The sequence below is a fragment of the Acinonyx jubatus genome, chromosome C2 (genome assembly GCF_027475565.1).
Source record: "Acinonyx jubatus isolate Ajub_Pintada_27869175 chromosome C2, VMU_Ajub_asm_v1.0, whole genome shotgun sequence".
NCBI lineage: Eukaryota > Metazoa > Chordata > Mammalia > Carnivora > Felidae > Acinonyx > Acinonyx jubatus.
In genome coordinates this window covers 52,062,815-52,079,929 of record NC_069384.1, presented here as the reverse complement: position 1 = coordinate 52,079,929, position 17,115 = coordinate 52,062,815, and the positions used below count along the sequence as shown (strand labels likewise).

At 36.1% G+C, this 17,115-nt stretch overlaps 1 protein-coding gene across 6 annotated transcripts in view; it reads left to right on the top strand.

The window, feature by feature from the left end:
- CBLB (Cbl proto-oncogene B) overlaps positions 1-17,115 on the top strand; it is a 211,730-nt gene that overhangs the window by 82,368 nt on the left and 112,247 nt on the right. For all 6 annotated transcript variants that reach the window (XR_008297637.1, XM_015069176.3, XM_015069173.3 and 3 more), the window contains exon 4: positions 8,032-8,178. Coding sequence is in view for 5 of the 6 variants with exons in the window: in XM_015069176.3 (XP_014924662.1) it covers positions 8,032-8,178 (147 nt within the window). In the remaining variant the exon portion in view is untranslated. The remainder of the gene's footprint in view (positions 1-8,031; positions 8,179-17,115) is intronic.

The window sequence follows — 17,115 nt, the reverse complement described above, 5'->3', positions numbered from 1 at the left end:
GAAAGTTGATGCCTTACTGTGTGGCATTTCTACTGTTTTTATATACTGCTTCTATCTATATCTGTTCATTGGCACTGTTTTGGGGTCAGGAAAAACTTTCTTATTTATAGTTCTTAAAAAAATTTCATGATCCTTAAATATAACACTTATTGAATATCTATTATGCATAAGAAGCTTTTGAAAATATAATAAGACTTTTCATTCTCCAAAAAAAAAGAGTTTTGCTCTGTTGGAAGTGAAATGCAATGTGTATATACATAATCATGCTGCTCTTCAGAGAGACTATTGGGCTGTGGCAGGTAATGTAAAGTGGTGGACGTGTGATAGATCACACCTGAGAAAGGAATACAGGAAAGATAGCATGGGAGTACTCTTTTTTTAATGTTTTTATTTTTGTTTTTGAGACAGAGAGAGACAGAACATGAACAGGGGAGGGGCAGAGAGCAGGGAGACAGAGAATCTGAAGCAGGCTCCAGGCTCTGAGCTGTCAGCACAGAGCCTGACACGGGGTTTGAACTCACAGACTGTGAGATCATGACCTAAGCTGAAGTCGGACACCCAACCAACTGAGCCACCCAGGCGCCCCAGCATGGGAGTTCTTTGAGATAAAATTGGTACAAGTGGAAGCTCAATAGGCTGAGGCATGGAAGTTTTGTATCAGAGAGAAGGAAAGGATGGGTCACCCCAAGGTGTGGAGAGAGAAAGCAGGAGACAATTTGAATAGCTGGAGGAGAGCACACAGAAATGGTGAAAGAAATGGCAAAGGGGGCACATGGGTGGTTCCATCCATTAAGGGTCCGACTCCTGGTTTCACCTCAGGTCATGCTCTCACAGTTCGTGAGTTCGAGCACCGCATCAGGCTCTAAGCTGACAGCGTGGAGCCTGCTTGGGATTCTCTCCCTCCCTCTGTCTCTGCCCCTCCCCCACTCGCGCATGCTCTCTGTCTCAAAATAAATAAACTTAAAAACCAAAAAAAGAAATGGAGGAAAGGTAGCTTTGTCCCACAGATGGCAGAAATCCTTGAAGGAAATATTTTAGGAAAACATTTAAACCATGTTTTATTAAGTAAAACCAAAACAAAAACCACCTTTGAAGTGTCAAATGTGATGAAAAATAAAAATTGTGGGGTAGGGAGTGTAACAAGTGAAAGATAATTAAGAATTTTCCATTGGAAACAATACTTCTAATTGAGTAATTCAGATTACTACTTCACTGTAATTTTTTTATGGTAGTTTACAAGGAATTGCAAAGAACAAAAAAATAAATCTAGATTAAAAAAAAAAAAGAAAAAGTGTTGCTTCAGAGTTCACTTTGTTTGTTGATGAGACTTGTCTTTTATCACATTACGCCGGGTCATCAAAGTATAGTTTGAACTTCTAGTGTTTCTTTTGAAAAAGAACCTAACAAACAAAACAAAGTTCTGTGTTCTTGTTGCTTCTATATGAATCTCACAGTGATGATGACTTCACTTAGTTCACAGAATTTTCATTGTATTTTATCTTAAATAAAAAAGGATGTAGGAATAGATTTTTTCTTTTCTCTCTCAAGTGATAGACTGGTCTACATTTTAAGATTTCTTTTACAAAAGGATACTTGTTAAAGACTAGGTTTAATCAAAACACGTCCAATAGTAAAGAGTTTTCTTTATTGAAGTGGATATTGTTAAGCCTCTAAACCAGTTGAAAGTACTAGTGATATCATGCTGAAGTATGTTCTCATCATAAATTTTCCACATAAAACTTGAAATCCTCGAAGAGATGTTGTTAATCCCACTTTGGCATTGCCACAAAGTTAAAATAACTGACATTAAAACAATTATTTTGGAAGCCTTTTTGAATATATTGAGATAAGGTTTATTGTAGTTATTATCTTTATGTAAACTGTCATAATCATAAGAAATTTCAAAATCCACACAAATGACCCCATTCAACCTTGGAGTTATCTAATTCCTAGGTGAAGTCCCATTCACCTTAATGTACCTACCCATTGCAGGGCTACATTCTGGTCAGTTCTGCATCACCCCAGAAGTTGTAAACTCCTCTGCCTCCCTCACTGATTACCACCTTTGTTCTGGTTCTTTCACAGCATTATTCCCACTGCATTGTCCTGTGCCATTGGAGATGTCTAAGCCCCCTAAATTAATGAAGAGTAGGATTGTGCCATCATCCTTGCATTATCAGTGCCTAAACCAAACCTAGTATATATAGATACTCAAGATTTGTGGAATAAATGACTGAATGGATGAACCCAGTTCTTGTCTTTTGCTTGCCGTGGAAGTGTAAAGGGCTACCATTGACAACTGTTGATCTTGATAAAGTGAGAATGATGATTTTTGCCTTAAAGTTGGCCCTCAATTTAATGAACAATAATATATGGAAGAAGAAAGAAAGACTAATGATAGATACTTACACTTTTAAACAGAGGTGGTGGGTAGAACTAATAATAACTCTTAATTATTGTTTTAAAAATTTGATGTGTTAGGCTCTTACCTACATGCCTTATTTACTTGTGACAACTCAGTGGGACAAGCATTTTTATTTAAAATTTTGGGGGAGAGGAAACTGATGCAGACTGGTTCAGCAACTTGTTCCAGAGTACAGATATAAACCTAGTACTGTCCATTTCGGGGCCACACTCCTTAATATAGAATAGTTGACAGATGAAGCAGAATATCTTTTGAATATCACCTGGGAATTTGTCAAAGGATATTATATTTGAACATAATAGGCATATTTCATGCTTGAGTTAGGCTTAAGTAAGGCATTTGTAAATTGTCCATTTAAAACTGTTTTGGAAAGGAAATCTATTTACTGTGAGAACAACATCCTTAATTTGAGAGATGGCGTCTTGCTCTTCTTAATAGACCTTTGCAGGCAACACATTCAGGAGTATATGCCACATTGAGATCAAAGGATGCCCGGCGTTTATCTTCCCCAGCCAGAAGGTAGGGCTTGGCCTTCCCAGCCATGTTAGTGGTAGGTGATACATTCTTTAGCAAAGGAAAAAGTCTTTCCTTTGTTATCCAACTTAGTGCAGTTTTGGGACTGACATTGTTTGCTAAATTCCTTTTTAAGCGAGCAGTTCAGTTTCTAAGAAGTAACATGGGGAAGCTTGAAAAATTATCCTTTCCCCTGCAACTCAGGTTAGTTTCTGCTCACACTCTTTACTCCTCTCTTGACTTGGGGTGGACTCTGAGTGTTTGTTGGTATTTGGTCTTGGAAGCTCTGCCTCACACTCCCTTGGAAGTATTGGAAACTTTAAAGCATTTGGGCAGGGAATGGGTAAGATCCAGTTTAATTTAAGGCTCTCAGGATCCATCTTAATAATAGTCTGTTCCCACGAGGGAGAAATGAAAGGCAAGGCTTACATCAGCCTAGTCTCTTCACTTTCCTAGGAATCTAAATGTTCCCAAGGTCAAAAACAGTGTGAAATAACTCTCTAAACCCATCTTGGAGGGCACTACATTAGAAATACAGTGAATGGAAATTGCTCTTTAACTGGACGTGAGTCTCATTTTAAGTGCTACTGTTTATATTTTTTATGTCCTGCCTTTCTTTTCATGTTGAATTTGTTTCACCTTGTAAAGATTAAGAAGAGCATGTTCTACTTTTTAAACGTGAGAATTGAATTAATAGTTTTTAGATAAAAAATGGTCCCCTGTTTTCTTCTACCAAAGGTAGTACATGCCCACAAACTTTGGACCTCACTAATATAAAGTGTCATATGAAGTTTTTCACTAATTCAGCATTTAAAGCTTTTTATTTTTTCCTTGATTTATGACACAGATGTTTCTTGAAAAAAATGCAAGGACTATATGCACTCTGAGTAGATCACATTCTTTGTGTCTCTCTCACATTTAGTGGAGGCTACTAATCGAATCCTGATATATTTTTTATGCACTTTTCAAATTTAATTTATCATGTCAAGACAGCTATGTGTTTGGTGTGTTGACCCTGCCGTATTGCATCATAATAATCTGTTCATGTCTCTTTTTCCCATACGATGTGCTGTGTTTATTAAGGGTAGGGTTGTATTATCCCTCATCATCATGTGCCTCCACTCTCTTAGGATGTTGGCTGTAGCCACTTTAGGCTACTGAGTCTTACTTCTAAACAGGGAAACTCCATCATTCCAGAAGTCATGCTAATTCCCTCTGGTTCAACCTCACATTCTGTGCAGTAATGTAATCTGACTTTTGGAGAAATTGATTCATACTGTTTTGAAGAAATACAATATTAGGTGGCTGAATCCAGGATAAAAAGAGGTACCTTGCTGCATGGGCAATATTGACACTGCTGATGCATCCTTTTTAAAATAATGCAGCTAGCTTTCCTTCTCATCCACCCTTCCTTCCTCTTCTTCAAGTTTCCTCTAATATCAGCATCTTTCCTGGTTTACCCAGTATTGCCATCTGGAAGCTACTTTTTGATCACTTGGTATTTCAAGATATTTCTTTTCTGAAGCTTATTTCTTAATAAACAAAATTTCACACAAAACCAGTGTTAAAAATGGCATAGCTTGTGCTGATTAATGGGAGATGTAATAATTAGTCAAAATATCTCTGATGTGAAAGTGTTGCAGAATTTTTTGTGAAATTAAAGTTACGTTTACAAGGTTATTGAGTCTTTGTGGACAAGCTTTTATACTTTTTTAGATGTTTTGGGGTAGGGGAGTTTTGATGATAGAAATACATTCTTAATTAGTAATAATCAAATCCTTTATTAACCACTCGTCATTTTGGTTATGATGAGCAGCAGTCAGTGGGCCTAGGGAAAATTGGCCAAGTATGGAAAATTTTCATAATAAGGAAAAAACATTTCATCTAGAAAGAAGATGTGTTGTTGTTGCCTTTCTTCCTCCTGTGGCTAAATGGTTAGAGATAATTATATTCTTGGATTTTGTTTTCAAAATTGGAAGTTATTTAAAAAAAGTGAGAAGGGGAATTAAAGCACGTAATGTATAGCAAAATAATATTAAACAACAACAAAGCCCCACCGTTATTTAAAAGACAAAAACCATATGCTGTGATAATAAATTTAAATGACATTGGATAGTACAGTTAGATGTCAGTTCATATCTTGTTGTGAATTACAACTTCTAAAAACTGATCTTTTAAATAATGCATTTCCAAGGTGATCATTTACACGTGTATGGTATGTGCATGTATTTAAAAACTAGATATAAAATAAATACAAATATATATTCTCATCTGTGAAAATTAAGGTAATACAACACTGTTGCATTCACATATTTTTAACAACTTGAATTTAAGTTTCTTTAAAGACTAAAGGCAAAACTATATCTTTTTCCACTGCCTTAGTTTATGCAAAATGTAAAAAAAAAAAATGTGGTGATCCACTTGCAGGAATTAAGAAAGTTGAACTCTTACCTACATTTGATAATTTAAAACTGATTATTTAATTTATATAGGTACTAGTGATTACTACAGCTTCTAGACTGTAAATTATAAAGATAAAATGTTAGTAGTTCTGCTTTAAAGTATAGTTGATCACATAGCTGAGATGGGTAATCACTGGCATTGTGCTTCAGACTTTAGATCTAACAAATAAAAATGAAAAACATTTGGATATGATTAAAGAACAAAGGCATAAGTGGATGGAGAGCAACCAATTCAGACATAAGGAACAGTTGGTTTACCCTAATTATAGCCATATTGATGTTTTCTTTTTTTTCCTCCTGTATCTATCAATTGGAAGTTTGGTGGAAAATTAACCCTTTTGCCTAATTATATAAGTAAATATGTTGCAGATTTTCTAAAATGACTTTATGTTCTTCCTTCAACTCAAATTTCAAAAGTCAGTTGCAGCTTGCACTGGCCACAATTCTTCCCTTTGATCTAGTTCTATAGTTCCGTTTTCATTTCCTACAACTGAATTTCTTGTATCTACCATACATACTAAATGAGGATGTATTGACATAAATGCTAAGATCAAAGCTGACTAAAGAACTTTCACATTTGGATTAGGCTGAATTGTGTGGAAGTGTGGCTGAATCTAAGAAAGAAAATAATGGAATATTATGTATAACCGTAATGACTTTGCAGATTGTTTACTGTTGCTAAGCATTAAAATATGGCCTAAATTTCTGATTCCTCTTTGTCATAAGTCTTCTCATAGATTATAAACATTATGGAAATTGGGACAGTTTTGGTTTTCCAATAGAGGTGAATTCATTGAGGTATAGAGTACTTTATACTATTGTTTTCCTTTCATTCCTATTTTTCCCCGCTTTTTATCATGAGTACCTTCCTTTATTCTGTATTCATCTTACATGGGAAGTTATAGGTTCCTTTTCTAAATGTTTTAGAAAGAGTGATACTCATTGACATTATTGACAGGTGCATATTGTGTAATGTCTTTGGTACCTAACATGTTTTTGCTTGTTATTTGAGAGTCATTAAACACAAATACATGAATGAAAACGGGCAAAGAACCATATCTCTTAGTGTCATAGGCTTATTGAAATATTGTATAGTTTTAAATGCATTGCAAATGTGATGGCTTTTTCTGTTAATTATCCTCTATGTTTAGTCCTAAAGCAATTGCCTCCCCCTTCTTCTCACCCTTGACCCCTCACCACACACACAAAAGCAGCTGAAGCTTCAAAATGGAAAGATATTATATATATGTATCTACTGAGTTCTGGTGATTCTGAGTAAACAGGAATATAAAGAAGCATGGTCAGTTCAAAATTGAAAAGCTCTTTAGTGTTTTGTGTTTCAATTGCTTCTTTACTGGTTAACTCCAGCAGTTTTGGGCTGATTAACATAATGTTATAAAGTTCTTACGAAGTGGCAGGAAGGAGTGCAGGTGATAGTATTCTGAAGTATGAATCATGTTTTAAACCCTGTCAGAATCCCCAGAACTCACCATGGTAATTACAGTGAAGATAACACCTGCCTTTCCCAACATTCTAAACCACTTTTTTTCATACTATCATAACTTTTTCTGTCTTTTTTTTTTTTACTGTTTATTTATTTATTTAGAGAGAGCGAGAGCACAAGCGGTTTGGGGGGGGGCGGGCAGAGAGAGAGGGAGAGAATCCCAAGTAGGCTCCGTGCTGTAAGCACAGAGCCCAGTGTGGGGCTCGAACTCACAAACCCGGAGATCATGACCTGAACCAAAATCAAGCGTCAGACGCTTAACCTACTAAGCCACCTGGGTGCCGTGTACCATAACTTTTCTTCCTAAAACAGATTTAATCATGTGCTCCGTCTTTTTAATCCATTTTGGTTCCCTGTTCCTTCTAGCAGTAGCTCCTCACAAGGGGAGTACAGTAGAATTGCTCAAGGAGCTTCTGAAATATGAGCATATCTGGAGCCCATCAATAGAAACTCTCATTTCTTAGTGGGAGTAGAAGCGTATTTGACAAAAAGTTTGGTCATTGTTCCAGATGCCTCTTTATTTCACGTCCTCACCAAACTTTCTCATCCTGTGTCATGCCATTTTCTTCCATCTTTTTCTGCTCTTCTCTAGCCATGCTAAACCTGGAAATGACATAAATAGTTCTATTCCATCCCTCTATACTTTTGTATAGAAGCTGTTGCTAATACCCTGATACCTTCTCCTTCCCTTCCTCCCTTTCACTCCAAGTCTTTCATCCGTCAGACTACTTAATTTTCCCTAGATCCTCCTCTGATGATAAATCTTTCCTTTCTTCCTCATGTAGAAATAGTCACTCTGACTTTTGTGTTCAGCATTTATATTTATGATTTTTTTTACCTCTCCCATTAAGCTGTGAGCTCATTGAAATCATGTAATTTATCTTGTTCTTGTTTATGTTAAATGAATACATGGATAAATATAAAATGAAAGCCTCTTAGGAATTTAAATGTATAGTTTATATGAACGTTGATTTTAGATGCATTATTCAGCTGAGGTTCATGATCAGCCACTAAGACCTATGTTAATACTATTCATAATTTTATTTTTCATAATATGTATTCCCATTAAAACTTAACGTGTGCCTATATATATATTTTTTTTCATTTTCCCCCCTCTATGTCTACAGACGAAATCTCACCAAACTGTCCCTTATCTTCAGTCATATGCTGGCAGAAATTAAAGCAATCTTTCCTAATGGGCAATTCCAGGGAGATAACTTTCGTATCACGAAAGCAGACGCTGCTGAGTTCTGGAGAAAGTTTTTTGGAGACAAGTAAGTACAAATCATTATTATCATCTGCATCCATTTTTGAAGAATGACCTCGTCTTACCTCTAGTTCCATATGGTATAGATTTTACTTGAATATTTTGAGACTGTACTTGAGCATATTTGATAAATGTTTTGATTGCTAATTTTTCTGTTTAGCCACCAAAAGTATGCCTTAGTTACTAAATAGTTTTATGTTACTATAAAGCAAATAGCAGTCATACTATTATTTATTTGATGAGCATTCATTGAGTTAAATAGTTTACCTCGAAGAAGCAGAGGTATAGAAGATGGAATCTCTCAGAAGCTCGTATCTTTTTTATAACTTAGTACACACCTAGGACACGTATATAAAATAAGAGGCAGAAAGGGATAGAGACTTTAAAAATGGCATAAATAAGTTTTTCTGACAATTCAGAGAGGGTAACAGTTGCTTCATGATTGAATGAATCAGGGACTGCTTCTTAGAGGAGGTGGTTAGTAAGCTTGGTTGAGAAGTGATATTCAGCTGAAAGAGAATACTTTAGCATCCCACTTCACGTTTTCTTTGTATCATTGCACAGAGTTTGAGTTGTGTAAACAAGATACAGAAATGAGGATCTTGTGTAAACAAGCTATAGAAGTGTTATCACGAAGTAGCTAGATAAAGATGATTTCCTTTAGATACTTCCTCCCCAGACACAAACTTTGGTGAGCACCCTCAGAATGTCCTTGAATGTAGACAGAATCCTGGCTGAGTATTAAAGGAGAGGAGTGATCACTTACACATAGATTATTGTTTTTATCCCCTTTTTAAATGTCTGTATTTATACATTCACTGGTGAAATGAGACCTATAAAATGTTGGTATATACTTTTGATGGTCTTCATCTTTTGACACTGGTAAATTAACTGTAACAGTGGGTTTCCCTTTTTTTTTTTTTTTTTCTCTATGAAGTACTCTGCTTATCTAAGTGCTAAGTGCTTAGCTTTTTAACTTTTGACTTTGGAAGTATTAAAGCCCTTTTCCTATTTCTTAAATAAAATATATTCTGAATGATTTTTTGGCACTAAAGGGGGAAATACGGTTTTTGCCACTAACATGGACATTTTGTGTTCCAGAAATCTAGCTATTTATAATGCTCCTATATGCATTCACAAATGAGAAATTAAAAGGAAAGGTTCATCCTCATCTAAATTAGAATAACAGCCAAAAGTATGCTAATTAAATATTTGTGGACTGTGGAAAGCAGAAAGGCATTGCCCAATTCTGGGCATAAGAACCAAGAGGATTTCCTGAAGTCACAGCTCATGTATTAATACTTTGAGCCTAATGCAAACAGTTGGTAACCTTCAAAATATACTTTATCTTAAAATTTTAAGAAAACTTACAGGACAAAATGTTTGTGGTATTTCTTTTTGAAAACTGAAAATTCTGGTGAGTTATGAAATTGTTTGCTTGTCAAAAGGTCAGTAGAAAATGGAAAGATTGCTCACACGTTTTTTTTTAAGAGCAGACTTTGTTTTGCTGGCACTTCGAGCCACAGAGAATTATGCATTTGAGACCTCTTTATTTCCCTTTATTTATAACCATAGACATCAAGGGGCTGAAATTTCTTCCAACTGCTACATGAGTGAAAGCACTATTAAATCAAGTGGGGGATTCTTGAAATACTGATTAAATACCGTCCTTACCTCCCAAACCTTTATACCTTTTTCTTCTGTCTTCACTTCCTTGAGAAAGCTGTTCCATTTTTCTTTAATATTTTACTTTTGGGATGAGAGCCAAATTTAAAGCTCCTTCTGGAACTCAGACATATTTCCATAGTCATCAAAATTAATGATTCTTTTATTAGATCATTGGAGAAACCATCTTTATATTCTCTGTGGGTTTTCACCTTATTTCACAGTATTTTATTGAATGAGCAAGCAAATGAATGAATGATGTAGCCTTTCAAAAGGTTGAATTCTTTTATCTTCCTTATGCTCTAATACTAGTTTATATTTTCACATAACTTAGTTCTCATACGGAAGCATTTCTGTCATTTATCTCGCTACACATTGAGGCCATGTGAGAATGCTTTCATTTGATCTAACCAGTACCTTTAAACTTGAGACTAGTATTGTTTCTAAAAGCAGAAGCATTGAGGAGTTAGTTCTAAAAACAGCCAAACAGCTTATGATTTTTATAAAGTAGTTTTTAAGCTTAAGGAGTATTGTATTTTTTTTTTCAAAGGAATGGTCATAGAGAAAAAGATATTATGCTCGGACTAAAATTGGGACAAAGCTATTTTTCAAGAGATTTTGTAAAACTCCCAAAGGCAATTTTGGTATTCAGATCTCATAAAAACAGGAAGCAGACAAGATTTTTTATTTTATTATTATTTTTTAATTTTAATTCCAGTGTAATTAACATACAGTGTTATATTAGTTTCAAGTGTACAATGTAGTGACTCAACATTTCCATGCATTACTCAGTTCTCATCATGATAAACATACTCTTAATCCCCATCACCTATTTCACTTAATCCACCACCCACCTTCTCTTTGGTAATTACCAGTTTTTTCTCTATTTAAGTTTTTTGTTTGTCTCTTTTTCTTTGTTCCTTAAACTCCACATACGAGTAAAATCATATGGTATTTGTCTTTCTCTAACTGACTTATTTCATGTAACATTAAACCTCTAGATCTATCTACGTTGTCGCAAATGGCAAGGTTTTGTTCTTTTTTATGGCTGAGTAATATTCCATTGTACATATATACCACCTCTTCTTTATCCAGTCACCTATCTATGGACCGTTGGGCTGCTTCCATATTTGGGCTATTGTAAATAAATGCTGCAATGACATAGGGGTGCATGCATCTTTTGAAATTAGTATTTTCATATTCTGCGGGTCAATACCCAGTAGGGGAATTACTGAATCATATGGTAATTCTAATTTTTTTAATGTTTATTTATTTTTGAGAGAGAGGATGTATGTGAGTGTGCCAGTGGGGGAGGGGCAGAGAGAGAAGGATTCAGAGGATCTGAAGCATACTCTGTGCTGAGAGCGGAGAGCCCAATGTGGGGCTCGAGCTCACAAACCATGAGATCATGACCTGAGCTGAAGTCAGACACTTAACCAGCTGAGCCACCCAGGTGCCCCACTAATTTTAAATTTTGAGGAACTTCCATACTGGTTTCCACAGTGGCTGCAGCAGTTGACATTCCTGCCAACAGTGCAAGAGGGTTCTTTTTTTTCTTCCACATCCTCACCAATACTTTTTTCTTGTGTTTTTGATTTTAGCCATTCTAACATATTTGAGGTGATACCTCATTGTGGTTTTGATTTGCATTTCCTTGATGATTAGTGATGTTGAGCAGCTTTTCATGTTATCTGTTAGCCATCTGGTTGTCTTTTCTTTTTTTTTTTTTAATGTTTTTATTTATTTTTGAGACAGAGAGAGACAGAGCATGAGCAGGGGAGGGGCAGAGTGAGGGGGAGACACAGAATCTGAAGCAGGCTCCAGGCTCTAAGCTGTCAGCACAGAGCCCCACACGGGGCTCGAACTCATGGACCGCGAGATCATGACCTGAAGTTGGACGCCCAACTAACTGAGCCACCCAGATGCCCCAGATCTGGTTGTCTTTTCTAGACAAATGTCTATTCATATTTTTTGTCCGTTTTTTAATTTTATTATTTACTTTCTTTGGTGTTGAGTTGTATAAGTTCTTTATATATTTTGGATACTAACCCCTTATTGGATATGTCATTTACAAATAAATTCTCCCATTCAGTAGGTTGTCCTTTTGTTTCCTTTGCTGTGCAGAAGTTTTTGTTTTGTTTCGTTTTCTTTCTTCAAGTAAGCTCTATGCCCAACATGGGGCTTGAACTCGTGCCCCCAAGATCAAGAGTTGTGTGCTCTACCGACTGAACCAGCCAGGTGCCCCTAAAGCTTTTAAGTTTGATGTAGTCCAATTAGTTTATTTTGATTTTGTTTCCCTTGCCTCAGGAAACATATGTAGGAAAATGTTGCTACAACCAATGTCAGAGAAATTGCTTCCTGTGTTCTCTTCTAGGATTTCTATGGTTTCAAGTCTCACATTTATGTCTTTAATCCATTTTGAGTTTATTTTTGTTTATGGTGTAAGTAAGTGGTCCAGTTTCATTCTTTTCATGTAGCTGTCTAGTTTTCCCAGCATTTGTTGAAGAGACTGTCTTTTTCCCATTGCCATATTCTTCCCTCTTTGTTGAAGATTAATTGACCGTATAATCATTGGTTTATTTCTGGGCTCCCTGTTCTGTTCCATTGATCTGTGTGTCTTATTTTTGTGCCCATACAGTAGTGTTTTGATTACTGCAGTTTTGTAGTGTATCTTGAAATCTGAGATGGTGATACCTCCAGTTTTCTTCTCCTTTCTCAAGATTGTATTGGCTATTTCAGGGTCTTTTGTGGTTCCATACAAACTCAAGGATTATTTGGTTTAGTTCTGTGAAAAATGCTGTTGGTATGTTGATACAGATTACATTAAATCCATAGATTGCTTTGGGTAGTATGGACATTTTAACAATATCTGTCCTCCCAATCCATGAGCATGGGAGGTCTTTCCATTTCTTTGTGTCATCTTCAATTTCTTCATCAGTGTTTTACAGTTTTCAGAGTTAAGGTCTTTCACTTCCTTGGTTAAGTTTATAACTAGGTATTTTACTCTTTTTAGTGCAAGTAATAATGGGATTGTTCTCTTGATTTCTCCTTCTGCTACTTCAATATTAGTGTATAGAAATGGAGCAGATTTCTCTATGTTGAGTTGGTATCCCAGTAGGCAAAAATTTTAGGTGTTACATGCCAAATACTTCCTTTCTGTGCTTCTCAACTTTTTGAAGTCATGGCAGGACCCACCTCTCTTCTCAGGACTCAAGCCCAGCTGCCAAGAGACTGTGCCTGACTGGAGTCCCAAGGAAAGTCAATAATACTCATGTGTCAGGTAAATTAGTTTGGAAGGTCTACATTTGTTAGGTGGTTATGCAAATTCATCGAATGTTTTGATAGTTGAGTCCTGCTTTTGCTTTCTTAATCTGCTGACCAGGGGATAGTAGAAATACATGAAAGAGCAGTGACACTATTGAAGAAATGTGTCTAGGTAAATACTGCAAAATAAGATCAGTACCAAACTGAATCTTGGCACTCTGGAGTGTTCTGCAACTACTCTGGAGTAGTAGTTTAGAGTCCAGAAGCTTTAAGCATGAGCCTGAAAAAATGGGTTACCCACTGTTTAGACCAACAGAAATCCATTGATGTGATTAGACTCTGGGTGACATTTTTCTAAGCACGTCAGGTAGCAATTTTGGGGCTAATGGTGCTAAGTACTACTTCATACTGGGGAGATCTGGACTTGCATTTCCAACAAAATTGTAATTCAGTAAGAATCATGGATTCTAAACCTGAATCTTTTTATACGTCATCTTCTCTCCATTCTTACTTCAAGTTCTGTTCTTCAATTTCAAGTTCACACCCTTCCCTAAATTACGGCAGCAACTTTCTGACTGGTCTTCCTATCTTCAGTAACAACCTGTCCTGTTGTTCTTAGACTAGTGAGCTCTTTCAAAAAAAACAAAAAACAAAAACAAAAAAACAGAACTAATCATTCCCTCTCTCTGTCTCTTTGTCTGAAATGCTTCCATGAATTGTTACTGCTTCTAGTTTAAAATCTCAAATCCCATTAACATGACCAGCTTTAGGAACTGTTTTTTTCTGGCTTCATCTCTTTGTACTCTGCTCATTCTCAAAGAAAGAACCTAACTACACAACACTTTATTGCCCAATGTATTTTTGTTTTCCTAGATGGCATCCCCTGCTTGGAAAGCCAGTCAGCCATGCCACTTTGGAAGCTCCCCTACTCTAAGGTGGATATCCATACTCTTTGTTCCAGGCGCCTTTGCTCATATCTGTCATATTAGACTGCAGTGAACTGTTGACACGATCACCCTTCCTAATAGACTAGAAAGGTTTCTTGAAAGCAAGGACCTGCCTTCCTGGTTTTGGTTTCTCAGAACCTGGCACACCTCCTGGAATGTGCAGGCACTAATAAATGTCAGCAGACTATATGGATAGTTGGATGGATAGGTGAATGGATGAATGATGTTTAATCTCTGCTCAAAATATTCAATGACTTTATTATCTACAAATTGATTTTTTTTCTTTTTTTAATCCTCAGTTCCAACAGTTCAATTCCCTGGAAGCCTCCTTTGTCTCTTCTTTCTTTTTTACCATCCCAGAATTTTTTCAGGTCTAGGTCAGAAGTCTCCATTTCTGGGGTGTTCTCACTAATATACATCCCTCCGTATGTTCAACTTCAATAATTCCATGCGTTGTGTCCCTATTGTGTTGTAGACCTGTTTGTGTTATTGAATGTATGTTTACTGTGTGGGTCTTTTCTGTGTGACTATGAAGTTCCTTGTTGACATTTTATCCACAAAATTTCATCCAGATACGTTAGTAGAGTTATTATATGTCAGACTCTGTGTGTAGTTCTTTCACATATGCTAACTTCATTTTACTATAGTCTTTAACTATTATCCTTTATATGTATTGAATGTGTCCTTTAGGTACTGTATACATAACAGACAGTAATTGCTGGATTAATTCATGATGTATTTTTCTAGCATTTCTTTTTTACTTCTGTCCTTTTCTTCTGTCAGGTGGGACATTTTGGCTCTTTCCTGACACATCAGCAATTACAGGTTTCTATGTCTGTGCCCATATTGCTCCTCCCTCTTGAAGGTGTTTATAATCTCTGGCATAAATATTCTCAATCCCTCAAAGTGTGCCTCGCTTATGATTCTATCCCTATTGTTATTACTAGATCTCTTCCTTAAACTCCTCTACTCTTGCTTATGCTTTGTACTTATTATTTTTGTTGTTTTAATATCATCTGCCTAGTTATTTTACTTGCCATTAGAGTATAAGCTCCATGAAATCAGGCTTATTACTCATCTTTGTATTTCCTGAAGTAGCTTAGCACAATGTCTCATATTTAGACTTGTAGGAACTGTCATTTATTTAATTTAAATGAGTTGAGGAGTAAAGAGATGTGTGTGAGCGTCTGCATACGTGAGATAAAGACAGAGACACAGAGTTTGCTCACTTAATTGGTTGGGAGGCAGCGTGCTTACGGGTGCGTGTGTAGGTGGGTGTGATTAGGCTGTGACCCTAACATTTACTAGCTTTGTGACTTTGGGCAAGCTACTTGCTTTCTCCATGCATCAGTTTCTTCATCTATAAAATGTTGATTAAATGACAATAATACCTCCTATCCAGAGTTGTTGTGAAGGTTAAAAGAGTTAAACTCTACCTATAAGGCATGTAGAATAGTGTCTGGCACATAGTAAGCCCTCTGTGTTGTGGAATAGTTAACCAATTTAAACCTTCAATCTCCCTAAAGACTCCATTATATTAATTATTCTGCAAATAATATAGTTAATATTCAACTTCGTATGATGGGTGTTCCACAGTCCCTAGAAACATAAAAGCGAAAGCCAAAAATAAATAATACATTTTCTAAAATTTGGCATAGGACAGAATATAAGAAACTATCCTGCTTACCATGGGGGGAAAATGATCTATTTAAAGCTCAGTTCATTGCCTCTACCTTTGATTTCCTGGGGAAGTGGTATGGACCTTCTTTGGTTTCCTGTATTTTCCTTTCACTTTTAATAAGAAACAAAGGACGATAGTTTCTTTACCTTTCCAGTGAGTGAGATACATGTTTTTCTAGCATAATAGCTAGATCAGCCGTTTCCTCTACTCAAAGAAAAGGCAGCTTGGTCATATTTAATTAAAGGAGGAGGTACACAAGAGAAATTAAGGACTTTCACCAGGTAACTAACTACAGAGAGAGAAAAAAAAAACTGAGCTAGAACTCAAGGAATGCTATTTAATATTTCTATTATTTAGGCAACTTCTATTGTCACCTTTAAAAAAAAAAACTAAGGCTCTTTATATTAATAAGGAAAATTAAATTACAGGCCTATTTTGTTTGACTCCTTATAACAAGATACATAAAAGCAAATAAGATGGCAAATTGTAGTTTTCTACTTTTAGGCAGTATGTATTCAATTTGGGGGCGATAGTATATCCAGAATTGATAAATATTTGAAACCAGTTCTGTTCCATTAGAAAGGTGCCTAAGGAATGTCACAAATACTGAATTATTTACTAGAGCGGACCGCTCAGGCGCCGTGGAGGAGCTGGTATTTTGGGTATTTGTTACTAAGGAGTAACAAATGGGTTACTGGGTATTTGGGTATTTGTTCCTAAGGAGTCTAGCAGTCTGTTGGGTAGAAAATGCTGTGATTGGGACTGAGGTGTTACAGTCTGCTGGAGTTCAAAACAAAGGTACAGATAATTTCAAGTTTACATAAATGCCTTCATTTTTTTTCCTCCTCTCCCCCCCCCCCCCCCCCACTTTTTCCTTCTCTCCACTCTGAATCCTTTACTAAGTTACTTTTACCTAGCAAAATCAACATGATTTAGGTTCTGGCGTTCAGCTTTGAAATCTGATTTCATACAACCAAGAGTGTGTTTACAGAGTAGACACAATTCAGTTGAGCTCATAAACTGATCTATAACCCACATTTTTATTTTTTAATTTACAGTGACTAACGCCACTGTCAGGCGGATGAGGGTATGTGTGTCCCCATTGATAATTGATGTGTGGAGCCATATCCTATCTAGAAAATTCCTTGATGAACAAGGAATCCAAATAAAAAATAGTGGTTTATGATCCACCATGGGAATTACCCTGTCTCAAAGACCAAAGTACTTGTAACTATTAATTTCTCTCTTGCACTGTGTTTTGAAAGCTCTGTTCATTTCTTCCCCTTTGTATTTCTTTTTCCATATACAAAGTTGCATTTTTAAAACTCTGTTCTTTGGAGCCCTGAGAACAATGGGAAACCACTGATGGGTTTTAAATAGGAAAGTG